The sequence below is a fragment of the Mobula birostris genome, chromosome 5 (assembly GCF_030028105.1).
Source record: "Mobula birostris isolate sMobBir1 chromosome 5, sMobBir1.hap1, whole genome shotgun sequence".
Lineage (NCBI taxonomy): Eukaryota > Metazoa > Chordata > Chondrichthyes > Myliobatiformes > Myliobatidae > Mobula > Mobula birostris.
The window spans coordinates 197,960,730-197,981,780 of NC_092374.1; the positions used below are offsets into that span (position 1 = coordinate 197,960,730).

Genomic DNA, 21,051 nt, shown 5'->3' on the forward strand with positions numbered 1-21,051 from the left:
TCTCATGTTCTTGATATTTATTGCTTATTTATTTATTATTATTATTTCCTTCTTTTTGTACTTCACAGTTTGTAGTATTCTGCACATTGGTTCTACACTCAGATGGCGTCATCTTTCATTGATTCTAATATGATTATTGGATTTATTGGAAAATTAATCTCAGGGTTGTATACAAAGACATACAAGTACTTTGATAATAAAATTACTTTGAGCTTTCAAGTGCACCATCTCCTTAGCCACACGTTAAACTGTCGAATCTTCCTACTTCTGGCCTCATTAGCATGTGGCATGGGTAAAAATCCTGAGATCACAACCCTGTAGGTCCTGTCCATTAATTCCCTGAACTCAAGTTTGTAGGAACTCCTAACCCCTCGCCATTGGACCAACACGGACCACGACCTCTGGCTCTCACTCTCCCACTAAGAATGCTGTGGCCTCAATACGAGATGTCGATCAAGTTCACAGAACCTCCATTCTGTTCCCCTAACCAACGAATCCCCTGTCACTATACCTCACTTCCTCCCCCCACCTTTCCTTCTGAGCCATAAACCAGACTCAGTGCCAGAGAGATGACCGTGTGGCTTTCCTCTGCTAGGTTATTCCCAACAGTATCCAAAGTAGTATACCTGTTGTTAAGGGGAACAATAGGCTTCAGGGGTACTTTGCACTTTCCTTTTCCCCTCCTGACAGTCACCAAGTTACCTATGTCCTACACCTTGGGTGTAACTACCTCCATGTATATCATGTCTATCAACCCCTCAGCTTTCCAAATGTCCAGAGTTCACCCAGTTCCAAACCCAACTCCTTCACACGATCTGTTAGAAGCTGTAGCTGGATGCACTTCTTGCAGGTGTAGTCATCAGGGACACTGGAGGTTTCCCTACCTACTTACATCCTGCAAGAGGAGCATTCTAGTATCCTGCCTGGCATCTCCTTTGCTCTAAAGGTGCAATAAGAAACAACGAAAGAATAAATAACAACAAAAAAATCTATGTACAGTCTAATTTCTCCTCGCCAAAGTCTCGATAAACCAAAGCTTATCTTCCCATTCTAACACTGGCCCACTTACACAATTTTATTATTGCTCCTTGCCACGTGCAATTACGCACAATCCAATTTCTCCTTGACACTGTGGAGCACAAAATGTGCTGACCGCCCCGCTTGCTTCACTTAAACTCTCTCTCCCTCCCCGGGCAATCCAGTATCTCCTCAGTACCATGTCTTTTTTGCCCACTCATTATCTTATACAACTCATGCATAACTTAAGCTCATGTTCTGCGTGTTTTCCGAAGCCACGTGCCTGCGAAGCTGCTGCAAGTTCTGTCAGTGTAGCTGCACCTCACTACACTTGTGCACATGACAATAAACTCACTGGGTCAGGCAGCATTGATAGAGGGTACAGATCCTTCATCTGGACTGATTGTTTTCTTTACCAGATGCTGTCCAACTTGATGAGTTCCTCCAGCATTGTTTTGAAGACAGTATGTGACTGGGCTCTGTCCACTGTGAAAGTCAATGTGTTCCCTCTGAAAGGTGCACGTTTACCAGGCTACTCGCAGTCAGTGGATAAAGGTGACTACCATGCTATCCTTTGCGAGTTGCACCCCAGCCAGTACTCCCCCTGCACACTCGCAGCCGGCCCACTCTGTGCAACACTTAGAAGTGCCTGAGCTGCGGTTCAGAGACAGGTCACGGTGCTGGGAACTGTGCCACAACCAAGCCGGCAGAGAACCCACCCAGTGTAGGCCACAAGGCATAGGAGCAGAATTTGGCTAATCGACTCATAAGCTTGCTCTACCATTCCATCATGGCTGATTTATTACCCCTCTCAATCTCATTCTCCTGCCTTCTGCCCGTAACCATTGACATCCTGACTACTCAAGAACCTGTTAATTTCCTCTTTAATTATACTCAATGACTTGGCCTCCACAGCTGTCTGTGGCAATGAATTCCACAGATGAAACACCCACTGGCTAAAGAAATTCCTCCTCATCTCTTTTGTAAATGGACATCACTCTATTCTGAGGCAGTGCCCTCTGGTCCTAGACTCACCCAGCATAGGAAACATCCTCTCCACATCCATGCTATCCAGACCTTTCAATATTCGATAGGTTTCAATGAGATCCACCCTTCATTCTTCTAAACTCCAGAGAGTACAGTCCCAGAGCCATCAAACACTCCTCATAGAATCATCCTCACCCAATCCAAGAATCATTCTCATAAACCTCCTCAGGACCCTCTCCAATGCCAACACATCTTTTCTTAGATAAGGGGCCGAGAACTGCTCACAGTACTCCAAGTGTGGTCTGACCAATGCCTTATAAAGGCTGAGCATCACATCTTCTATCTTACATTCTAATCCTCTCAAAGTGAATGCCAACATTACATTTACCTTCCTTACCACAGACTCAAACTACAAATCCTTCTTTATGAAATCCTGCACGATGACTCCCAAGTCCCTTACACCTGATTTTTGAATTTTCTCCCCATTTAGAAAATAGTCTATGCCATTATTCCTTCTACCAAAGTGCATGGCCACAACTTCCCTACACTATGTTCCATCGGCCACTTCTTTGCCCACTCTCTCAATCTATCTAAGTTCTTCCAGACTCCTTGCTTCCTCAAAACTACCTGTCCCTCCAGCTATCTTTGTATCATCAGCAAACTTGGCCACAAAGCCATCAAATCCATCACTCAAATTATTAACATACAACATGACAAGCAGCAGTCCCAGCACCGACCCCTGCAGAGTAGCACTAGTCACTGGTGGCCAACCAGCAAAGACCCCCTCTATTTCTACTCTGCCTCTTGCCAGTCATCAGACTTTATTTTTATTAACTTATTTAGAGATCCAGTGCGGGAAAAGACACTTGGGTCCTTCGAGCCACACCATCTCACAGCCCCGAGTTAACCATAACCTAATGAGGGGACAATTTACAATGACCAGTTAACTTACCCACTACACCTTTGGAAAATGAAGCACCGCCCACAGTCCAAAGATGAACTGGAACAGGTAACCTCCATATAGAATCCCCGTATATTCTTCCTGTGAAATTTGTGGGTTTTCCCATGCATTTCACAGGAAGGGCATACGAGACTCCTTACAGAGGACGCCAGAACTGAACTCTGATGCTCCGAGTTGTCATATTGTCTTGTTAACTGCTATGTTACTGTGACACCCAATGAAGTTGCATGGATCTTCTAACCATGCCAGTATCTTTCCTGTAATACCATGGGTTCTTATCTTGTTATGAGCTTCATGTACATCACCTTGTCAAGGGTTTCTGAAAATTCAAGTGCACAATATCCATCAATTCTCCTTTATCTACTTTGCCCGCTGTTTCCTCAAAGGATTCCAATGTTTGTCAGGCAAGATTTTCCTTTAAGGAAACCATGCATACTATTTTATCAGGTGTCTCCAAGTACCCCAAAACATCATCCTTAATAACGGACTTCAACATCTTCCCAACCACTGAAGTCAGGCTAACTGGTATATAATTTCTTTTCTTCTGCCTTCCTCCCTTCTGAAAGAGTTGAGTGATATTTGCAATTTTCCACTCCTCTGGGAACATTCCAGATTCAGTGATTCTTGATAGATTAGAACTAATGCCTCCACAATCTCCTCAGTTACCCCTTCAGAAGGTGACAACACTTCAGCGCTGTAGTCATCTGATACACACGATTCAACGACCTTCAGACCTTTTATCAGATTCCCAAGCAACTTCTCCTTAGGAATAGCAACTACACTTCTGCCCCTGACACTCTCAAACTTCTGGCATACTGCTTGTGATTTCCACAGTGAATACCGACCCAAAGTAATTACTAAGTTCCACTGCCTTTGTTTCCCATTACTATTTCTCCAGTGCTACTTTACAGCAGTCCAACATACACTCTTGCCTCCCTTTAATTTTTCCCATATTTGGAAAAAAAACTTTTGGTACTCTCTTCTCTCCTTATGGCTTCTTTTTAGGTGCCTTCTATTGGTTTTTAAAATCCTCTAACTTCCCACTATTTTTCCCTATATTATATGCCCTCTTGTTTGCTTTTATACTGTCTTCAACTTCCCCGTCAGCCACGGCTGCTTCATCCTCCCTTTAGAATACTTCTTCATTTTTAATAAGTGTCTATCCTGCACCCCCTAAATTGCTCTGATTGCTGTTCTGCTATCATCCCTGCTAATTTCCTCTTCCAACCAGCTTTAGCCAGCTCTCTCATGCCTGTGTAATTCCCCTTACTCCATTGTAATACTGATACATCTGACTTTAGTTTCTCCTTCTCAAACTGCAGGGTGAATTCTAACATATCACGATCGTTGTCTCTTAAGGGTTCCTTTACCTTCAGCTTCTAATCAAATCTGGTTCATCACACAGCACCCAATTCAGAATTGCCTTTCCCCCAGTAAGATCAACCACAAGCTACTCTAAAAAACTATCTTGACTGCATTCTATAAATTCCCTCTCTTGGAATTCAACACCAACATGATTTTCCCAATCTATCTTCGTATTCAAATTGTCACTATTGTAACCTTGTCCTGTTCTACACACCTTTTCTATCTCACATTGTAATTTGTATCCCTGGCTACTGTTCAGAGGGCTATATATAACTCACATCAGGATCTTTTCACACTTACAGTTTCTTAACTCTAGCCATAAGGACACTACATCTTCCGATCCAGCCACCTCTTTCTAGGGATTTGATATCAGTTGTTACCCTGTCCTCTCCACCTACCTGCCTGTCCTTTCGATACAATGCACATCCTTGGATGCTAAGCGCCCAATTATGATTTTTCAGCCACGACTCAGCGATGCCCACAACATCATATCTGCCAATCTCTACTTACACTACAAGATGATCTACCTTATTCCATAAACTGCGCGCATTCAACAATAACACCTTCAGTCTGGTAATCATCACCCTTTTCGATCTTGCTCCCATGTTACACTTCAACTCATCTCACCAACTGCAATTCTGCCCTATCATCTGCCTGTCCTTCCTCACAGTCTCACTACACACAGCACCTGCTTGTATACCAATTGCCCCATCTACGGCCCTAACATTCCTGTTCCATCCCCATGGCTAGTTAGTTTATACCCTGCCCAACAGCTCTAGCAAACCTGCCCACAAGGCTATTGGTCCCCTTAGTTTCAGGTGTAATCTGTCCTTTTTGTGCAGGCCATACCTTCCCCAGAAAAGATCTCAACAATCGAGAAATCAGGTGAGGTGCCAACTTTTATCCCCGTAACCAGTTACACTTGAAACACAGGTCAACAGCAACTGCATTCTGTGGGATCCTGCTGTGCTCCAAGGCATCCAACGTCTACAAGTTCAGCACAAGAACAGGCCGTTCGGCCCATCCTATCTGTGCAGATCATCACATTGATTTGAACTAATCCCATTGCCTGCATTGATCTGAATCAAATTCAGGGGGGTGGTGCCTCAAAGAGGCAGCATCCACTAATAAGGACCCTCACCAACCAGGACCCGCCCTCTTCTCATCAGGGAGTAGGTACAGGAGCCTAAAGACTCACAAAGTTTTTAAAACAACCTCTTCCCTTCCGCTATCAGATTCCTGAACAGTCCATGAACACTACCTCACCTTTTTTGCGCTTTTTATATTCCATAAACCTATAGAAGCTTTTTATGTATTGTAGTATACTGCTGGCATGAAACTACAATTTCATGCCGTATGTCCGTTACAATAAACCTGACTCTGATTCATTCCCTGCTTGTTCAAGTGTCAAGTGCAAATACAAGCTGACTCTATCTTATTCATGCTCCTTGTAATTTCATATACTTTATCATTTTAATTTTGAGAGATCAGATCTCTCCTCAGCATCTAATGCTCCACAGAAAACTTTCCAGGTTTGTCCATCCTTTCCTGACCTAACAGCTAATACTCTCCAATATAGGCCACCATCCCTCCACTATGTCACTGTCCAGTCCCTTGCACCTCTCTAACTTACCTTCTCCCTGACTGAGTTCTTTCCCACGATCGGAAGCAGAAGTAGGGGAGCCTGGAGGAAAAGTAACAAACACACGATCATTAAATAAAGGAAAATAAATTAAGCCTCTATAGACACTGACCTAACAAACTTTACTGATTCGACATGCATGCATTAAAAGTAAACAGGAAAGAATGTGGTATTTTCCATCTTAGCCACTGGTTACTGGTCACCTTGAAACAAAGCTGTGTCAGTTGCCTTGGTATTGCCAAAACAAAACATAAGAGATTCTGCAGATGCTGAGAATCTTAAGCAACATCACAAAATACTTGAGGGTGCCGTCTGACTTGCTGAGTTCCTCAATGCCTCCCCCCCTCCTGCCCTCCACACCTTCCTTTCCAGTGCTGCTGAAGGATCTCTGTCCAAAACGTCAACTCTTTATTCCCATTCACAGATGTTGCCTGACTCGCTGAGTTCCTGCAGCTTTTTGTGTGTGTCGCCCATATAAAAGGATCTCTTGTTCCATTGCCTTTCCAGCACACAGACCTCATGAAAAATGGATAGGAGAGGTACAGATCACTCGTGTGACTGTATTAATTATACTCCAGCTGAATGGTGTGCATGTCACAGCAAAGCTAAAGGAAAATCTCAGCCACTTTTGAAAACAAAACTGAGTGCAGCTGAAAAAGGATCTAGTGCTTTCCCGGCGAGGATGATGAATAAACTCTTCTTGGGATTCCAGCTGGGTACAGGTATCAATTTTAATTGACATTTCAATGACAGACACCGCCGTGTTCATCGGGGTGATGCCTGGGCATGTCTAGTCCAGCGGTATTTCTACCCCTTCGTCCATCCCTCCTGATTGGTAAGTCCTCATCAGGTGGGACAGCAGAAACCTAACTGGATGCGGAATATCACTTGATCCACTTCATCCCAGAGTACCGCAAAATTGCAAATGTTTCTCCACTCTTTAAGAAGGAGAGAAGGCAAAAGAAAGGAAATTATAGACTAATCTCAGTGGTTGAGAAAGTGTTTGAGTCTATTATTAAGGATGAGGTTTCGGGGTACTTGAAGATGAATAATAAAATAAGTCAAAGTCAGCATGGTTTCTGCAAAGGGAAATCTTTCCTGACAGATCTGCTACAGTTCTTCGAGGAAGTAACAAGCAGGGTGGACAAAGAAGAGGTAGTGGATGTCATTTACTTGGATTTTCAGAAGGCATTTGATAAAGTGACACACGAGGCTGCTAAACAAGATAAAATTCTATGGCATTACAGGAAAGATACTGGCATGAATAGAGGAATGGCTGACAGGCAGGAGGCAGCAAGTGGGAATAAAAGGTGTCTTTTCTGGTTGGCTGCCAGTGACTAGTGGTGTTCCTCAGGGGTCAGTATTGGGACTGCTACTTTTCACATTCTTAGCCAATGATTTAGATAATGAAATTGATGGCTTTGGGGCAAAATTTGGATATCATATGAAGACAGGTAGAGGGGTAGGTAGTGTTGAGGAAGCAATGAAATTGCAGCAGGACCTAAACAAATTGGAAGAATGGGCAAAAAAATGGCAGATGGAATACAGTTTTGGGAAATGTATGACACTGCATTTTGGTAGAAGGAATAATAGTGCAGACTATTAACTAAATAGGGAGAAAATTCAAACATCAGAGGTGCAGAGGGACTTAGGAGTCCTCATGGAAGACTCCCAGAAGGTTAACTTACAGGTTGAGTCTGTGGTAAAGAAGGCAAATGCAATGTTGCCAATTATTTCAAGGGGAATAGAATATAAAAACAAGGCGATAATGCTGAAGCTTTATAATTAAGACACAAGTCAGGGTACATTTGAGTATTGCCAACAGTTTTGGGCCCTATGTCTCAGAAAAGATATGTTGTCATTGGAGAGAGTCCAGAGGAGGTTCATGAGGATGATTCTGGGAATGAAGCAGTTAACATATGAGAAGCAGGAAAGGAATGGAGGGTTATGGGCTGAGTGCAGGTCGGTGGGACTAGGTGAGAGTAAGAGTTCGGCATGGACTAGAAGGGCTGAGATGGCCTGTTTCCGTGCTGTAATTGTTATATGGTTAAGCGTTTGGCAGCTTTGGGCCTGTACCCAATAGAATTTAGAAGAATGGAGGGGGATGTCACTGAAACCTATCGAATGTTGAAAGGACTAGATAAGTTGCATATGGTGAGGATGTTTCCTATGGTGGAGGTATCCAAAATTAGAGGGCACAGCCTCAAAACTGAGGGCCAACCTTTTAGAATAGAGATAAGGAGGATTTTTTTCTTTAGCCAGATAGTAATGAATCTGTGGAATGCTCTGCCATAAATTGCGGTGGAGGCCAAGTTCATTGCAATTTTTAAAGCTGAAGTTGATAGGTTCCAGATCAGTCAGGGCATCAAGGGATATGGCGAGAAGGCAGGTGTATGGGGTTGAGTGGGATCCGGGATCAGCCATGATGGAATGGCAGAGAAGCCTCGATGGGCTGAATGGCCTAATCCTGCTCCGACGTTTTATGATCTTATCTGTATTAAACCCCACCCCGTGTCACCCTTCCATTATTTTACAGATAATAAATACAACACCTGTCCGCGTGGTTCATGAACCATATTGGATTGACTGGAAGGATGTGGTAAGTGTGCATGTGGCTGATCGATCACTTGGTAATCAATTGGGCCTCCTATGCATGGGGGCTCACTCTTTCCGTGTGGGCTTTCAATGGCGCATGTTTTGGTCTCGGTGGGCCCGGTTCATTTTTCCAGCACTACGACTTTCAAAGTACATTTATTATTACAGTATGTATACTACATACAACTTGAGATTTGTCTCCTTACAAGCACCACAAAACAAAGAAACCCAAAGAACCCACTAAAAAAAAACAACCAATGTACAGGAAAAAAAGACAAATTACGTAAACAATAAAGGTAAACAGACATTCAGAACTGAAGTTCCCAAAAGTAAGTTCACAGCCACGAAACCGGTCATTACTGCAGCCCATCCAGGAGCCTGTTAGTTCAGACCACAGTCTCAGTTCATCACAGAGACGGGTAAACCTTGTGGAGCAGTGAGCTGAGCACCATCCCGGCCCTCGCCTCTAACCCTGGCACACTGACCTTTTCAATCCGGCCCGGTGCTTAAATCCGTCAAACCATGGGTCATTCCTCACTGCCACTTTGATACAGTCTCAGGCCGCGCTCTTGCCACCTCAATTTGGACAATGCCCAACCTTTCCAATTCAGGTCCACGCTTAAATCGGTCAACCCTCAGACCAGCCGATTTAAGTGTGTACCGTACCCTGTCCCAGTATGTACAGTGGCTAACGTGACTTGGTAAAAATATTTAATCCTACCACTCCATTGTCATTCTTCCTCCACATGAACGTAATAGTTCAAAGTGATAAGTAGCAGTACACAAGACCATAAGACACAGGAACAGAATTAGGCCATTCAGCCCATCGAGTCTGCTCCACCATTTTCTCATGGCTGATCCCAGATCCCATTCAAACCCACACATTTGTCCTCTCACCATATCCCTTGATGCCCCAACCAGTCAGGAATTTTTCAACTTCCACTTTGAACATACCCACGGAGTTGGCCTCCACCACAGTCCATGGCAGAGTATTCCAGATTCACCACTCTGGCTAAAAAAATTCCTCCTTACCTCTGTTCTCAAAATTGAGCCCCTCATGCCCATCCTCTAGTTTCCCCCTGCCCTTTTCTTTCTCCCTGGGCCTCCTGTCCCATGATCCTCTTATATCCCTTTTGCCAATCAACTATCCAGCTCTTGGCTCCATCCCTCCCCCTCCTGTCTTCTCCTATCATTTCAGATCTCCCCCTCCCACTTTCAAATCTCTTACTAGCTCTTCCTTCAGTTAGTCCTGACGAAGGGTCTCGGCCCGAAACGTCGACTGTACCTCTTCCTAGAGATGCTGCCTGGCATGCTGTGTTCACCAGCAACTTTTATGTGTATCCCTCAATTTTGAGGCTGTGTCCTCCAGTTCCGGATACCCCCACCAGAGAAAACATTTTCTCTATACCCACCTTATCTAGTGCTTTCAATATTCTGTAGATTTCAATGAGCTCCTCCTGCATTCTTCTACATTCCAGTGAGTACAGGCCCAAAGCTACTAAACACTCCTCATATGTTAACCCCTTCATTCCTGGAATCGTTCTCACGAACCTCCTCTGAGCTCTCTCCATTGACAATATAGGCAGTCCCGGAGTTACGAACGAGTTCCATTCCTAAGTCCATCTTTAAGTCGGATTTGTACGCAAGTCAGAACAGGTACATCCAGTATTATTTAGCATCAGTTAGTGAAACGTTTGTCTTAGTATATAGTATACATTTTACCTTTCTATGCATATAAAACACATAGAAACATATGTATTTCAATAATTAAACCACTGCGGGGCAGGGCCTTTCACATGCTCCATTTTTCTCACTTTATCCTTTAAAATTGTTCCAATCGTTGACCGACTGTAGCCTAACGCTTTTCCAATCACCAATGGCATTTCACCTCTTTCCGATCGCCTTATTTTTTCCACTTTATTTTCAATCATGATCGTTTTCCGCCAATGGAACAGAAACACTACGGCTTCAGCAGCAGCCGCGGGCGGCAGGTCCTAAAGTCCACCTGCACAGAGACAGGTTAAATGGGACAAGTGGGGGCGGTGCTGACTGGAAAAGGGGGGGTCAGAGTGAATTTTGCTAAGAAAAATTTAAGCCAAATACAAAGTAACACACTCAACACAGTGTTAACAGTAATGTGATTGGACTTAAAATGGCGGACAGCGTTCTCCTTCCTCGAGCCAACGAATTTTTAATATAATAGGCTTTATGGCAGGCCGTACATAAGTCGGATGTTCATAACTCGGGGACTGCCTGCATATCCTTTCTGAGATAAGGGCCCTAAATTGTTGACAAGTGGACTCTAACACTTTCCCAACAACTGAGGGTAGGATAACTGACCTATAACCTCTTCTCTTTCATCTTCCTTCCTTCTTAAAGAGTGGAAGGACATTTCCATTTTTCCAGTCCTCCAGGACCATGCCAGAATCAAGTAATTCTTGCATCCGTTATCTCTTCAGCAACATCTTTCAGGACTTTGGAATGCAGCCTATCTGTTTCAGGTGACCTATCCACCTTAAGATTTTTCAGTTTGCCTAGCACTTTTTCAGTAGCAATGGCACTCGCTCCTGCTCCCTGACATTCACGGATCTCTAGCATACAGCCAGTGTCTTCCACAGTAAAGACTGAACAAAGTCTTCAGCAAAATTTGCCATTTCTTTGTCCTCCATTACTACCTCACCAGCATCATTTTCCAGTGGTCCAATATCAACTTTCACCTTCCTTTTATTCTTTATATAACAGAAAAAACTTTCCGTATCCTGCTTTATATTATCAGCTAGTTTGCCCTCATATTTCATCTTTTCCCTTCTTACAGTTTTTTAGTTGCCTTTTGTTAGATTTTAAAAACATCCCAATCATCCAACTTCCCACTCACTTTTGCAACCTGATATGCCCTTTCCTTGGCTTTTATGCAGTCCTTAACTTCCCTTGTCGGCCACGGTTGCCTAGCCCTGCAGTTTGAGAACAACTTCTTCTGTGGGACAGATGTATCCTGCATCTTGTGAACTATTCCCAGAAATTTCAGCCACCTCTGTTCTGCCAGCATCCCTGCCAGTATCCCCTCCAATCCACCTGGGCAAGCTCCTCTCTCATACCTCTGTAATTCCCTCTATTCCATTGTGATACTGATACGTCTGACTAATGCTCCTCTCTCTCAAACTGCAGCATGAATTCAATCATATTATGATCACTGCCTCCTAAGGGTGCCTTTATATTAAGCTAACTAATACAATCTGGGTTATTACACAACACCCAATCTAAGATAGCCTTTCCCCTAGTAGGCTTGAACACAAGCTGCTCTAAAAACCCATCTTGTAGGCATTCAACAAATTCCCCCTCTTGCAATCCTACGCCAATCCGATATTCCCAATCCCCTTACATACTGAAGTCCATTACAGTTGTGACATTACCCTTATTACATGCCCTTTCCAGCCCCCTTTGCAACCTCAACCCCACATTTTGGCTACTATATATATTATTCCCATAATGGTTTTTTTACCCTTGCAGTTTCTTAATTCCACCCACAAAGATTCAACATTCTCTGACCCTATGTCACCTCTTTCTAAAGATGTAATTCCATCTCTTCCCAACAGAGCCACACCACCGCCAATGCCTTCCTGCCTGCCCTTTCGATACAAAGTATATCCTTTGATGTTAAGCTCCCGACTATGGCCTCCCTTCAGCCACGACTCAGTGATGCCCGTAACGTCACACCGACCAATCTCTAATTGCACCACGCGTTCATCCACCTTATTCCGAATGCTACACGCATTTAAATACAACACCTTCAGTCTTCGCCCTCATGATTTTTTGCCTCTGTGGTTAGAGGGAGGTGTCAATCGAAGGAAAATGGAGAAGAGCAAAGAGTGAAGGGGCAAAGGGAATTACTCACCTACCACTTCACCGCGCCCCCCCCCCCGCCGTTACCTGGGTTGCAGCAGCATAAGCACAAGCCATCTTCTGCGTTTCAGTATTCATGCACCAGTCCACATGCCCCCTGCCAGCAGACTGTGTGGTTACAGTCACGCCCACATGCCTTCCTCATGCAGCATCTGCTGTCTCTGCAGTCAGCAATCACCATGTAATGCTCAGAAGCTACATTCCTTGGCCAATCCCTCACCCCAGGCAGCCTTGGCAGGCCAAAACCCGCTGGCAAGCTCTCTGCAGTGTCGGGAAGGAGGAAGCTGGCTGGCTCAGCTTAGACTTGCTTTTGGAGACTGCAGCTTTCCTGGCTTTAATGCAGCCAATTTTTCATATCGGCCACTGCGTTTGAAGAATCAACAGTGGTAATGGTTCTGTGACCTTTAACCCTTCCTGCCTTGCAAGCCGAGTGGCGTGTACATTCAAACAAAGAAGAAAATTTCAGCTTTTATAGACAATCGACCGAACAAGCTTTGCTGATTCTGCATGGACATATTAACTACAGGCAGGGAGGAATGTGGTATTCTCCAACCTAGGAATCTGTCCAGGAACAGAAAAGGTGACAGAAAGTGCACACAGCCCAGTCCGTCACAGGAAAAGACCTCCCCCCCTCCCACTGAGTACATTTACGTGGAGCACTGCCACAAGAAAGTAGCATCAATCTCCAATATGCCCAACTCCAGTATCCAGGCCGTGCTCTCTATTTGCCGCAAGAGTCAGGTAGGAGGTACAGAAGCCTTGGGTGTCACACCACACGTTCAGGAACAGATGTTACCCCCTGAACCTGAACCAGAGCAGCACTGTAGTGCAGTGGTTAGCACAACGCTTTACAGTGTGGACAAACTGGGTTCAATATTGCCACCGTCTCTCAGGAGTTTATACGATGGCCACAGGACCATTTGGGTTTCCTTCGGGTGCTCCACTTTCCTTCCACAGTCCAAAGATGGACCGGTTGGTAGATTATCGTAAATTGTCTCATGACTAAATCTGGAGAGTGGTGGGTAGTGCAGCTCAAAGGGCCAGAAGGGGCTGGTCTGCGAGGTATCTCAATAAAAATAAACAAATAAATAACGTTCTTCACCTCAACTCTGAAGTGATTCTACCACCTACAGACTCACTTTCAAAGACTCTACAACTCCTGTTTTTAGGAATAGCTTTTATCTGATCAGTTTGTCTTCTTTTGCACATTGAGTTTGTCTATATACAGTCTTTTGTCTCTATATACAGTATAGTTTTCTTCCTTCTTCACCCCTCCATCCTCAGCCAAGGCTTTTTGTTGTTTATAATTAACTCTCCACCATAGTCATTTCTGATCAAACAGATTCAATCTCTCTCTCACAGCACAGATACTCAACCGCACAGACTTTTCAAAGCAAGCAGCCTTTTAAAAAGGGAATCAAAAACTAATGGGCACAAGTTTAAGGTGAGAAAGGGAAAGATTTAAGAGACCTGAGGGAAACTTCTTCATACAGATTTGGTCGTGTATATAAGACCATAAGACACAGGAACAGAATTAGGCCATTTGTACCATCAAGTCTGCTCCACCATTCAATCATGGCTAATTCTTTCACTCCCTGCTCAGCCCCACTCACCATAACCTTTGATGCCGTGTCCAGTCAAGAACCTATCAATCTCTGCCTTAAATACACCCAACGACCTGGCTTCCACAGCCACCTGGGGAAACAAATTCCAATTGACCACCCTCTGGCTAAAGAACTTCCTCTGCATCTGTGTTAACTGTATGCCCCTCTATCCTGATGCTCTGCCCTCTTGCCCTAGACTCCTCCACCATGGGAAACATCCTTTCTACATCTACTCCGTCTAGGCGTTTCAATATTTGAAAGGTTTCAATGAGAACCCCCACCCCCCATCCTTCTAAATTCCAGTCAGTACAGACCAGAGCCATCAAACGTTCCTTGTAGGATAACCCTTTCATTCCTGGAATCATCATTGTGAACCTCCTCTGAAACCCCTCTGATGCCAGCACATCTTTTCTTATACAAGGAGCCCAAAACTGTTCACAATACTCAAGATGAGCCCTCACCAGTGCCTTATAAAGCCTCAGCATCACGTCCCTGCTCTTGTATTCAAGACCTCTTAAAATGAATGCAAACATTGCATTTGCGTTTTTCACCATCGACTCTACTTGCAAGTTAACCTTTAGGGCGTTCTGCACAAGGACTTTCAAGTTCCTTTACTTCTCAGATTTTTGGATTTTCTCCGTTTAGAAAATAGTCTGCACATTTATTTCGACTACCAACATGTATAACCATGCATTTTCCAACATTGTAATTCATTTACCACTTTCTTGCCCATTCTCCTAATCTGTCTAAGTCCTTCTACAGCCTTCCTGTTTCCTCAACCCTACCTGCCCCTCCACCAAACTTCGTATCATCGGCAAACTTGCCAACAAAGCCACTGATTTCATCATCTAAACAATTGCTATACAGCTATAATGTGTTGTAATGTTTCATGCTACTGTAATGATTTCTCTGTAGCGCAGTGCTTGGGATATGACTAGAGGTAATGGGACTTTGGAACGTGCGCTGGCCAATGAGGGAAGATGCTTTTCTTTTTTGTGCGCCCAAGTGAAGGTTTTGCGGTCTTTCATTCAGCGGAAGATGGAGACAGAAGATGCCTAACGGGGAAGTCGTAGTCTGCAGGATGGAGCGGACTCGGAATGGGGTTGGGAGTCAATGCCGAGGGGAAAATCAATGGAGAACTAAGAGACGGGAAAACATGGAGCTCCACCATTACGCATCAGACTGTTTCATGAGAATTCTTTCTGTTTCTTTTCTAACCTATAGTCAGATTAAGAATTATAAAGCTCAGTCGTTTAATTGCATATTGTGTACTGTTTGTTATTTCGGGGTACTGATTTGTAACGCAGCATCCACCCAAACAAGGTTTCTCAAGTTTGCTCCGGCTGGAGACTGTTTTCCCCTAGATTAAGCCGCTAGCTGAACCGAAGGGTTACACAGCATAAAAAGAAGTGGTCCCAACACCGATCCCTGAGGAACACCACAAATCACCGGCAGCCATCCAGAAGAGGGTCCTTTTATTCCCACTAGCTGCCTCCTACCAATCAGACAATGCTCCAACCATGGCAGTAGTAACTTTCCTGTAATAGCATGGGGTCTTAAATTCTTAAGCAGCTTTATGTGTGGCACCTTGTCAAACGCCTTCTGAAAGTCCAAATATACAACATCCACTGCATCCACTTTATCTGTCTGATTTGTAATCTCCTCAAAGGCTTTCAACAGCTTCATCAGGCAAGATTTTCCCTTGAGGAAACCATGCTGACTTTGTCCCATCTTATCCTGTGTCACTGAGTACTCTATCATCTCATCCTTAGCAACTGACTCCAACATCTTCCCAACCACTGAGGTCAGGCTAACTGGACTATAATTTCCCTTCTGCTGCCTTCCTCCTTTGTGACTACTTCCCTGTGGAGTGACATTTGCAAAATTTTCCAGTCCCCTGGTACCATGCCAGAGTCCAATGATATTTGAAAGGTCATAGAAACCCTACAGCCCAATACAGGCATCTCCTTCTTCCTCATTATTATTTCTCCAGCCTCATTTTCTAGCGGTCCTATATCCACTCTCATCTCTTTCATATTTCACCTTTTCCCTCCTAATGATTCTTTTAATCGCTCTCTGTAAGCTTTTAAAAGCTTCCCAATTCTCTACCTTCCTGCTAATTTTTGCTTTGTTGTATGCCCTCCCTTTTGCTTTTATGTTGGCTTTGACTTCCCGTTAGCCAGTTGTAGTATTTTGCCACTTGAACATTTCTTCATTTTTCAAATACATCTATCCTGCAGCTTCATCATTTTCCCAGAAACTCATGCCATTGATGCTCCGCTGTCATGCTTCTCAGCATCTCTTTGGCCAACTCCTCCCTCATACCACTGTAATTTCCTTTACTCCACTGAATTACTGCTTGTCAGATTTTACTTTCTCCCTATCAAATTTCAAGTTGAACTCAATCATATTGTGATCATTCGTCTCCTAAGGGTTCTCTTACCTTGAGCTCCTTAATCGCCTCCAGTTCATTACACAACACCCAATCCAGTGTAGCTGATCCACTGGTAAGCTCAACGACAAACTACCCTAAAAAGCCATCTCATAGGCATTGAACAAACTCACTCTTGAGATCCATTACCAACCTGATTTTCCCCAATCGACCTACATGTTGAAATCTCTCATGACTATCATAACATTGCCCTTTGACAGCCTTTTCTATTTCCTGTTGTAACCTGTGGTCCATATCCAAGCTATTATTGGGAGGCCTGTACATAACTGCCATCATGGTCCTTTTTAACCTTGCAATTTCTTAACTCACAAGGATTCAACATCTTCCCATCCTATATCACATCTTTCTACTGATTTGATGCCATTCTTTAGCAGCAGAGCCACAAAACCGCCCTCTGCCTAACTTCCTATCCCTCCGATATAATGGGTAACCTTGGACATTCAGCTCCCAACTACAACCATCCTTCAGCCACGATTCGGTGATGACCACAACATTGTACCCAACAACCTATGACAATGCAACAAGATCATCCACCTTATTTCTTATACTCCATGCACTGAGATACAACGCTTTGAGTTTTGTATTTGCTACCCCATTTGACTTGCATCCCCAATGCACTGATACTCACCCTGCTGGCTGCAATTTTGTCCTATCACCTGCCTGCCCTTCCTGACAGTCTGGCTGCATGCTATCTTTACTTTTTCATCATCTGTCATATCTTGAGTCCCTTCACTGCAGTTCCCAATCCCCCTGCCAAATTAGTTTAAACCCTCCCCAACAGCTCTAACAAATCTGCCTCGAGAATACTGGTTCCCCTCAAGGTCGGTGGAACTGGTCCCTTTTGTACTGATCATACCTCCCCCAGAAGAGATCCCAATGATACAAGAAACTGAAAGAATTGTCCCCTACACCAGCTTCTCAGCCACGCATTAAACTGCCAGGTCATCCTGTTTCTACCTTCACTGGCACGTGGCACAGGTAGCAATTTAGAAATTACTATCCTGGAGGTCCTACTTCTCAGCTTTCTGCATAGTTCTCTAAATATTCTTTTCAGGACCCCTTTGCTTTTCCTTCCTATGTCATTGGTATCAACATGTACCAAGACATCTGGCTGCTCTCCCCTCCCCCTCCAAAGTGCTGTGGATGTGAACAGAGACATCCCTGACCCTGGCATCTGGGAGGCAACATACCATTTGGGTATCTCGTTCATGTCCACAGAATCCCCTGTCTGTTCTCTTGACCATTGAGTCCCCTATCACTACTGCTCCCCTCTTCTCCCTCTTTCCCTTCTGCACCACAGACCCATGCTCAGTGCTAGTAACCCAGTCTCTGTGGCATTCCCCTGGGAGGTCATCCTCCACCACGTTATCCAAATGGTATACTTAATTTTGAGGGTAATGGGCATGGGGTGCTTTGCACTAACTGCCTATTCACATTTCCATTTTTCCTGACAGTCACCCAGCTACTCGTCTCCTGCAACTTCGGTGTGACTACTTCCCTGTAACTCTGATCAAACAAGCTGCTTGCGGGAGTGGTTGAGGGAGGAACAATAATATTTAGAAGACATGTGGACAGGTACACGGAGAGGAAAGAGTTAGAGTTAGAGTGGTATAGGTCATACGTGAGCAAATGGAACCAGCAACCTTGGTCTCGGACAAGTTGGGCATACTTGCTCAGGAGTCCGCAGAGATTCGGCATGTCATGAAAAACTTTGGCAAACTCCTATAGATGTGTGGTGGAAAGTGCGCTGACTGGTTGCATTACAGCCTGGTATGGGAACACCAATGCCTTCGAGTGGAAAATCCTACAAAAGGTAGTAGATTCACCCCAGTACATCACGGGTAAAGCCCTCCCAACCATTGAGCACAACTACATGAAACACTGCCATAGCAAAACTGCACCCATCATCGAGGCTCCTCACTACCCAGACTATGCTCTTTTCTTGCTGCTGGCATCAGGCAGAAGGCATAAGAACCTCAGAACCTGCATGAAAACAGTTACTACCCCTCAGCCATCAGGCTCTTGAACAAAAGAGGATATCTACATTCATTCGATTTCCAGTGTTGCCATAACCAATGAACTCACTTTAAAGACTCTTTACCTTGTTAATCTATGCTCTCATTATTTATCGCTATTTATTTATATTTGCACTTGCAGAGTTTGTTGTTCATTGATCCTGTTTACAGTTACTGTTCCACAGATTTGCTAAGTATGCCCACAGAAAAAGAATCCCAGGGTTGTGTACTCCAATAATAAATTTCACTTTGAACTTCAGAGGGTTTGTTTCCGTGCTGTGTCACTGAAGGACTTTGCCTTTGAGGATCGCAAGAGGCTGCAGAGTCAGCCAGCTCCAGTCCAGGCATGACCTCCCCACCATCGAGGATATGTTCAAAGGGCGATACCTCAAGACGGCAGCATCCATCACAAAAGTCTGTTAACATCCAGACAATGCTCTCTTCTTGTTACCACCTTCCGGGAGGAGGTACAGGAGCCTGAAGACCCAGAATGATATAGATGCCCTCTGCCATCAGATTTCTGAACAGCCCATGAACACTACCTCATTTTTTTGCAGCTTCTTTTTGAAAATTAGAGTAATTTTAATATCTTTGCACTCTACTGCTGCTGCAAAACAACTACTTTCATGTCATACAATTCGGTGATAATAAATTCAATTGTCGTCTAAATTTTTTAAAAGACAATTCTTCTCCCTGACATGTGGTGGAGCTGTTAAGTAATCTTTTTGATCACAGCTGTGATCAAAATCCATTCAGTCGCAGTATGAAGCACAGGAACTGATGCATTGCCCCTTTAAGATACTGATCTGTCCTCCCCCAGGCAAGAGCTGTTAAAAATGATTCATCAAAATCTTGGCTGGGTGGTCAGCTGTACAAATGAGAGGCCAGATTGCCAAGGCAACAGGAGAAAATGCAACCTCTCATTTCAGCTCTGGGGAACAACAAAGACACCTTGTTAGAAAACAGCCCCATCTTTTTCAGGCTGAACATCTCAACAGCAAACTAACTGTGTCTGAGAATCATAAGCAGCAGGTTTAATCGCTGATCTCACACAAACTATCTGTAGTGAGGGGTGGGGGTGGAATTTGTATATAAGAGAAACAGGTCCTTCCAGCTCATCAAGCCTACGCTACCCAATTACACCCAAACGTTAACCTACCAAACTGTACATCTTTGGGATGTGGGAGGAAACTTGAGCACCTGGGGGAAACCCGTGCGGTCACAGGAAAAGCAGATACAGACAGCTATAGGAATTGAACCCGGGCCACCAGCACTGAAATAGTGTGACGCTAAAATTTCCCTAGGCACAACTCCTTATTTGATAAGGGACCCCATGCAAGGCTTATTGAGAAAGTAAGGAGGTATGGGATCCAAGGGAACACTGCTTTGTGGATCCAGAACTGGCTTGCCCACAGAAGGCAAAGAGTGGTTACAGACGGGTCATATTCTGCATGGAGGTCAGCGACCAGTGGTGTGCCTCAGGGATCTGTTCTGGAACCCCTACTCTTTGTGATTTTTATAAATGACCTGGATGAGAAGTGGAGGGATGGGTTGTGACACAAAGGTTGGCGGTGTTGTGGATAGTGTGGAGGGCTGTCAAAGGTTATAGCGGGACATTGATAGGATGCAAAACTGGGCTGAGAAGCGGCAGATGTAGTTCAACCCAGATAAGTGTGAAGTGGCTCATTTTGGTAGGTCAAATATGATGGCAGAATATAGCATTAATGGTAAGACTCTCGGCAGTGTGGAGGATCAGAGGGTTCTCGGGGTCCGAGTCCATAGGACACTCAAAGTTGCTGCGCAGCTTGACTCTAATTAAGAAGGCATATGGTGTTTTGGCTTTCATCAATCATGACATTGAGTTTAAGAGCCAAGAGGTAATGTTACAGCTATATAGGACCCTGGTCAGACCCCACTTGGAGTACTGTGCTCAGTTCTGGTCGCCTCATTACAGGAAGGATGTGGAAGCCATAGAAAGGGTGCAGAGGAGATTTACAAGAATGTTGCCTGGATTGGGGAGCATGCCTTATGAGAATAGGTTGAGTGAACTCGGCCTTTTCTCCTTGGAGCGACGGAGGATGAGAGGTGACCTGATAGAGGTGTATAAGATGATGAGAGGCACTGATCCTGTGCATAGTCAGTGGCTTTTTTGCAGGACTGAAATGGCTAGCATGAGAGGGCACAGTTTTAAGGTGCTTGGAAGTAGGTACAGAGATGTCAGGAGCAAGTTGATGTTGTTGTTGTTTTCTTTTAAAACGCAGAGAGTGGTGAGTGCATGGAATGGGCTGCCAGCAACGGTGGTGGAGGCGGATACATAGAAACATAGAAAATAGGTGCAGGAGTAGGTCATTCGGCCCTTCGAGCCTGCACCGCCATTTATTATGATCATGGCTGATCATCCAACTCAGAACACCGCCCCAGCCTTCCCTCCATACCCCATGACCCCCGTAGCCACAAGGGCCATATCTAACTCCCTCTTAAATATAGCCAATGAACTGGCCTCAACTGTTTCC

The 21,051-nt window shown here is 44.4% G+C and overlaps 1 protein-coding gene across 2 annotated transcripts in view; it reads right to left on the reverse strand.

Annotated features, from left to right (window-relative positions):
* The window catches only part of mdc1 (mediator of DNA damage checkpoint 1), an 82,763-nt gene that overhangs the window by 22,762 nt on the left and 38,950 nt on the right, over positions 1 to 21,051 (reverse strand). For both annotated transcript variants that reach the window (XM_072259285.1, XM_072259284.1), the window contains one exon: positions 5,964 to 6,014. In XM_072259285.1, coding sequence (XP_072115386.1) covers positions 5,964 to 6,014 — 51 coding nt within the window. The remainder of the gene's footprint in view (positions 1 to 5,963; positions 6,015 to 21,051) is intronic.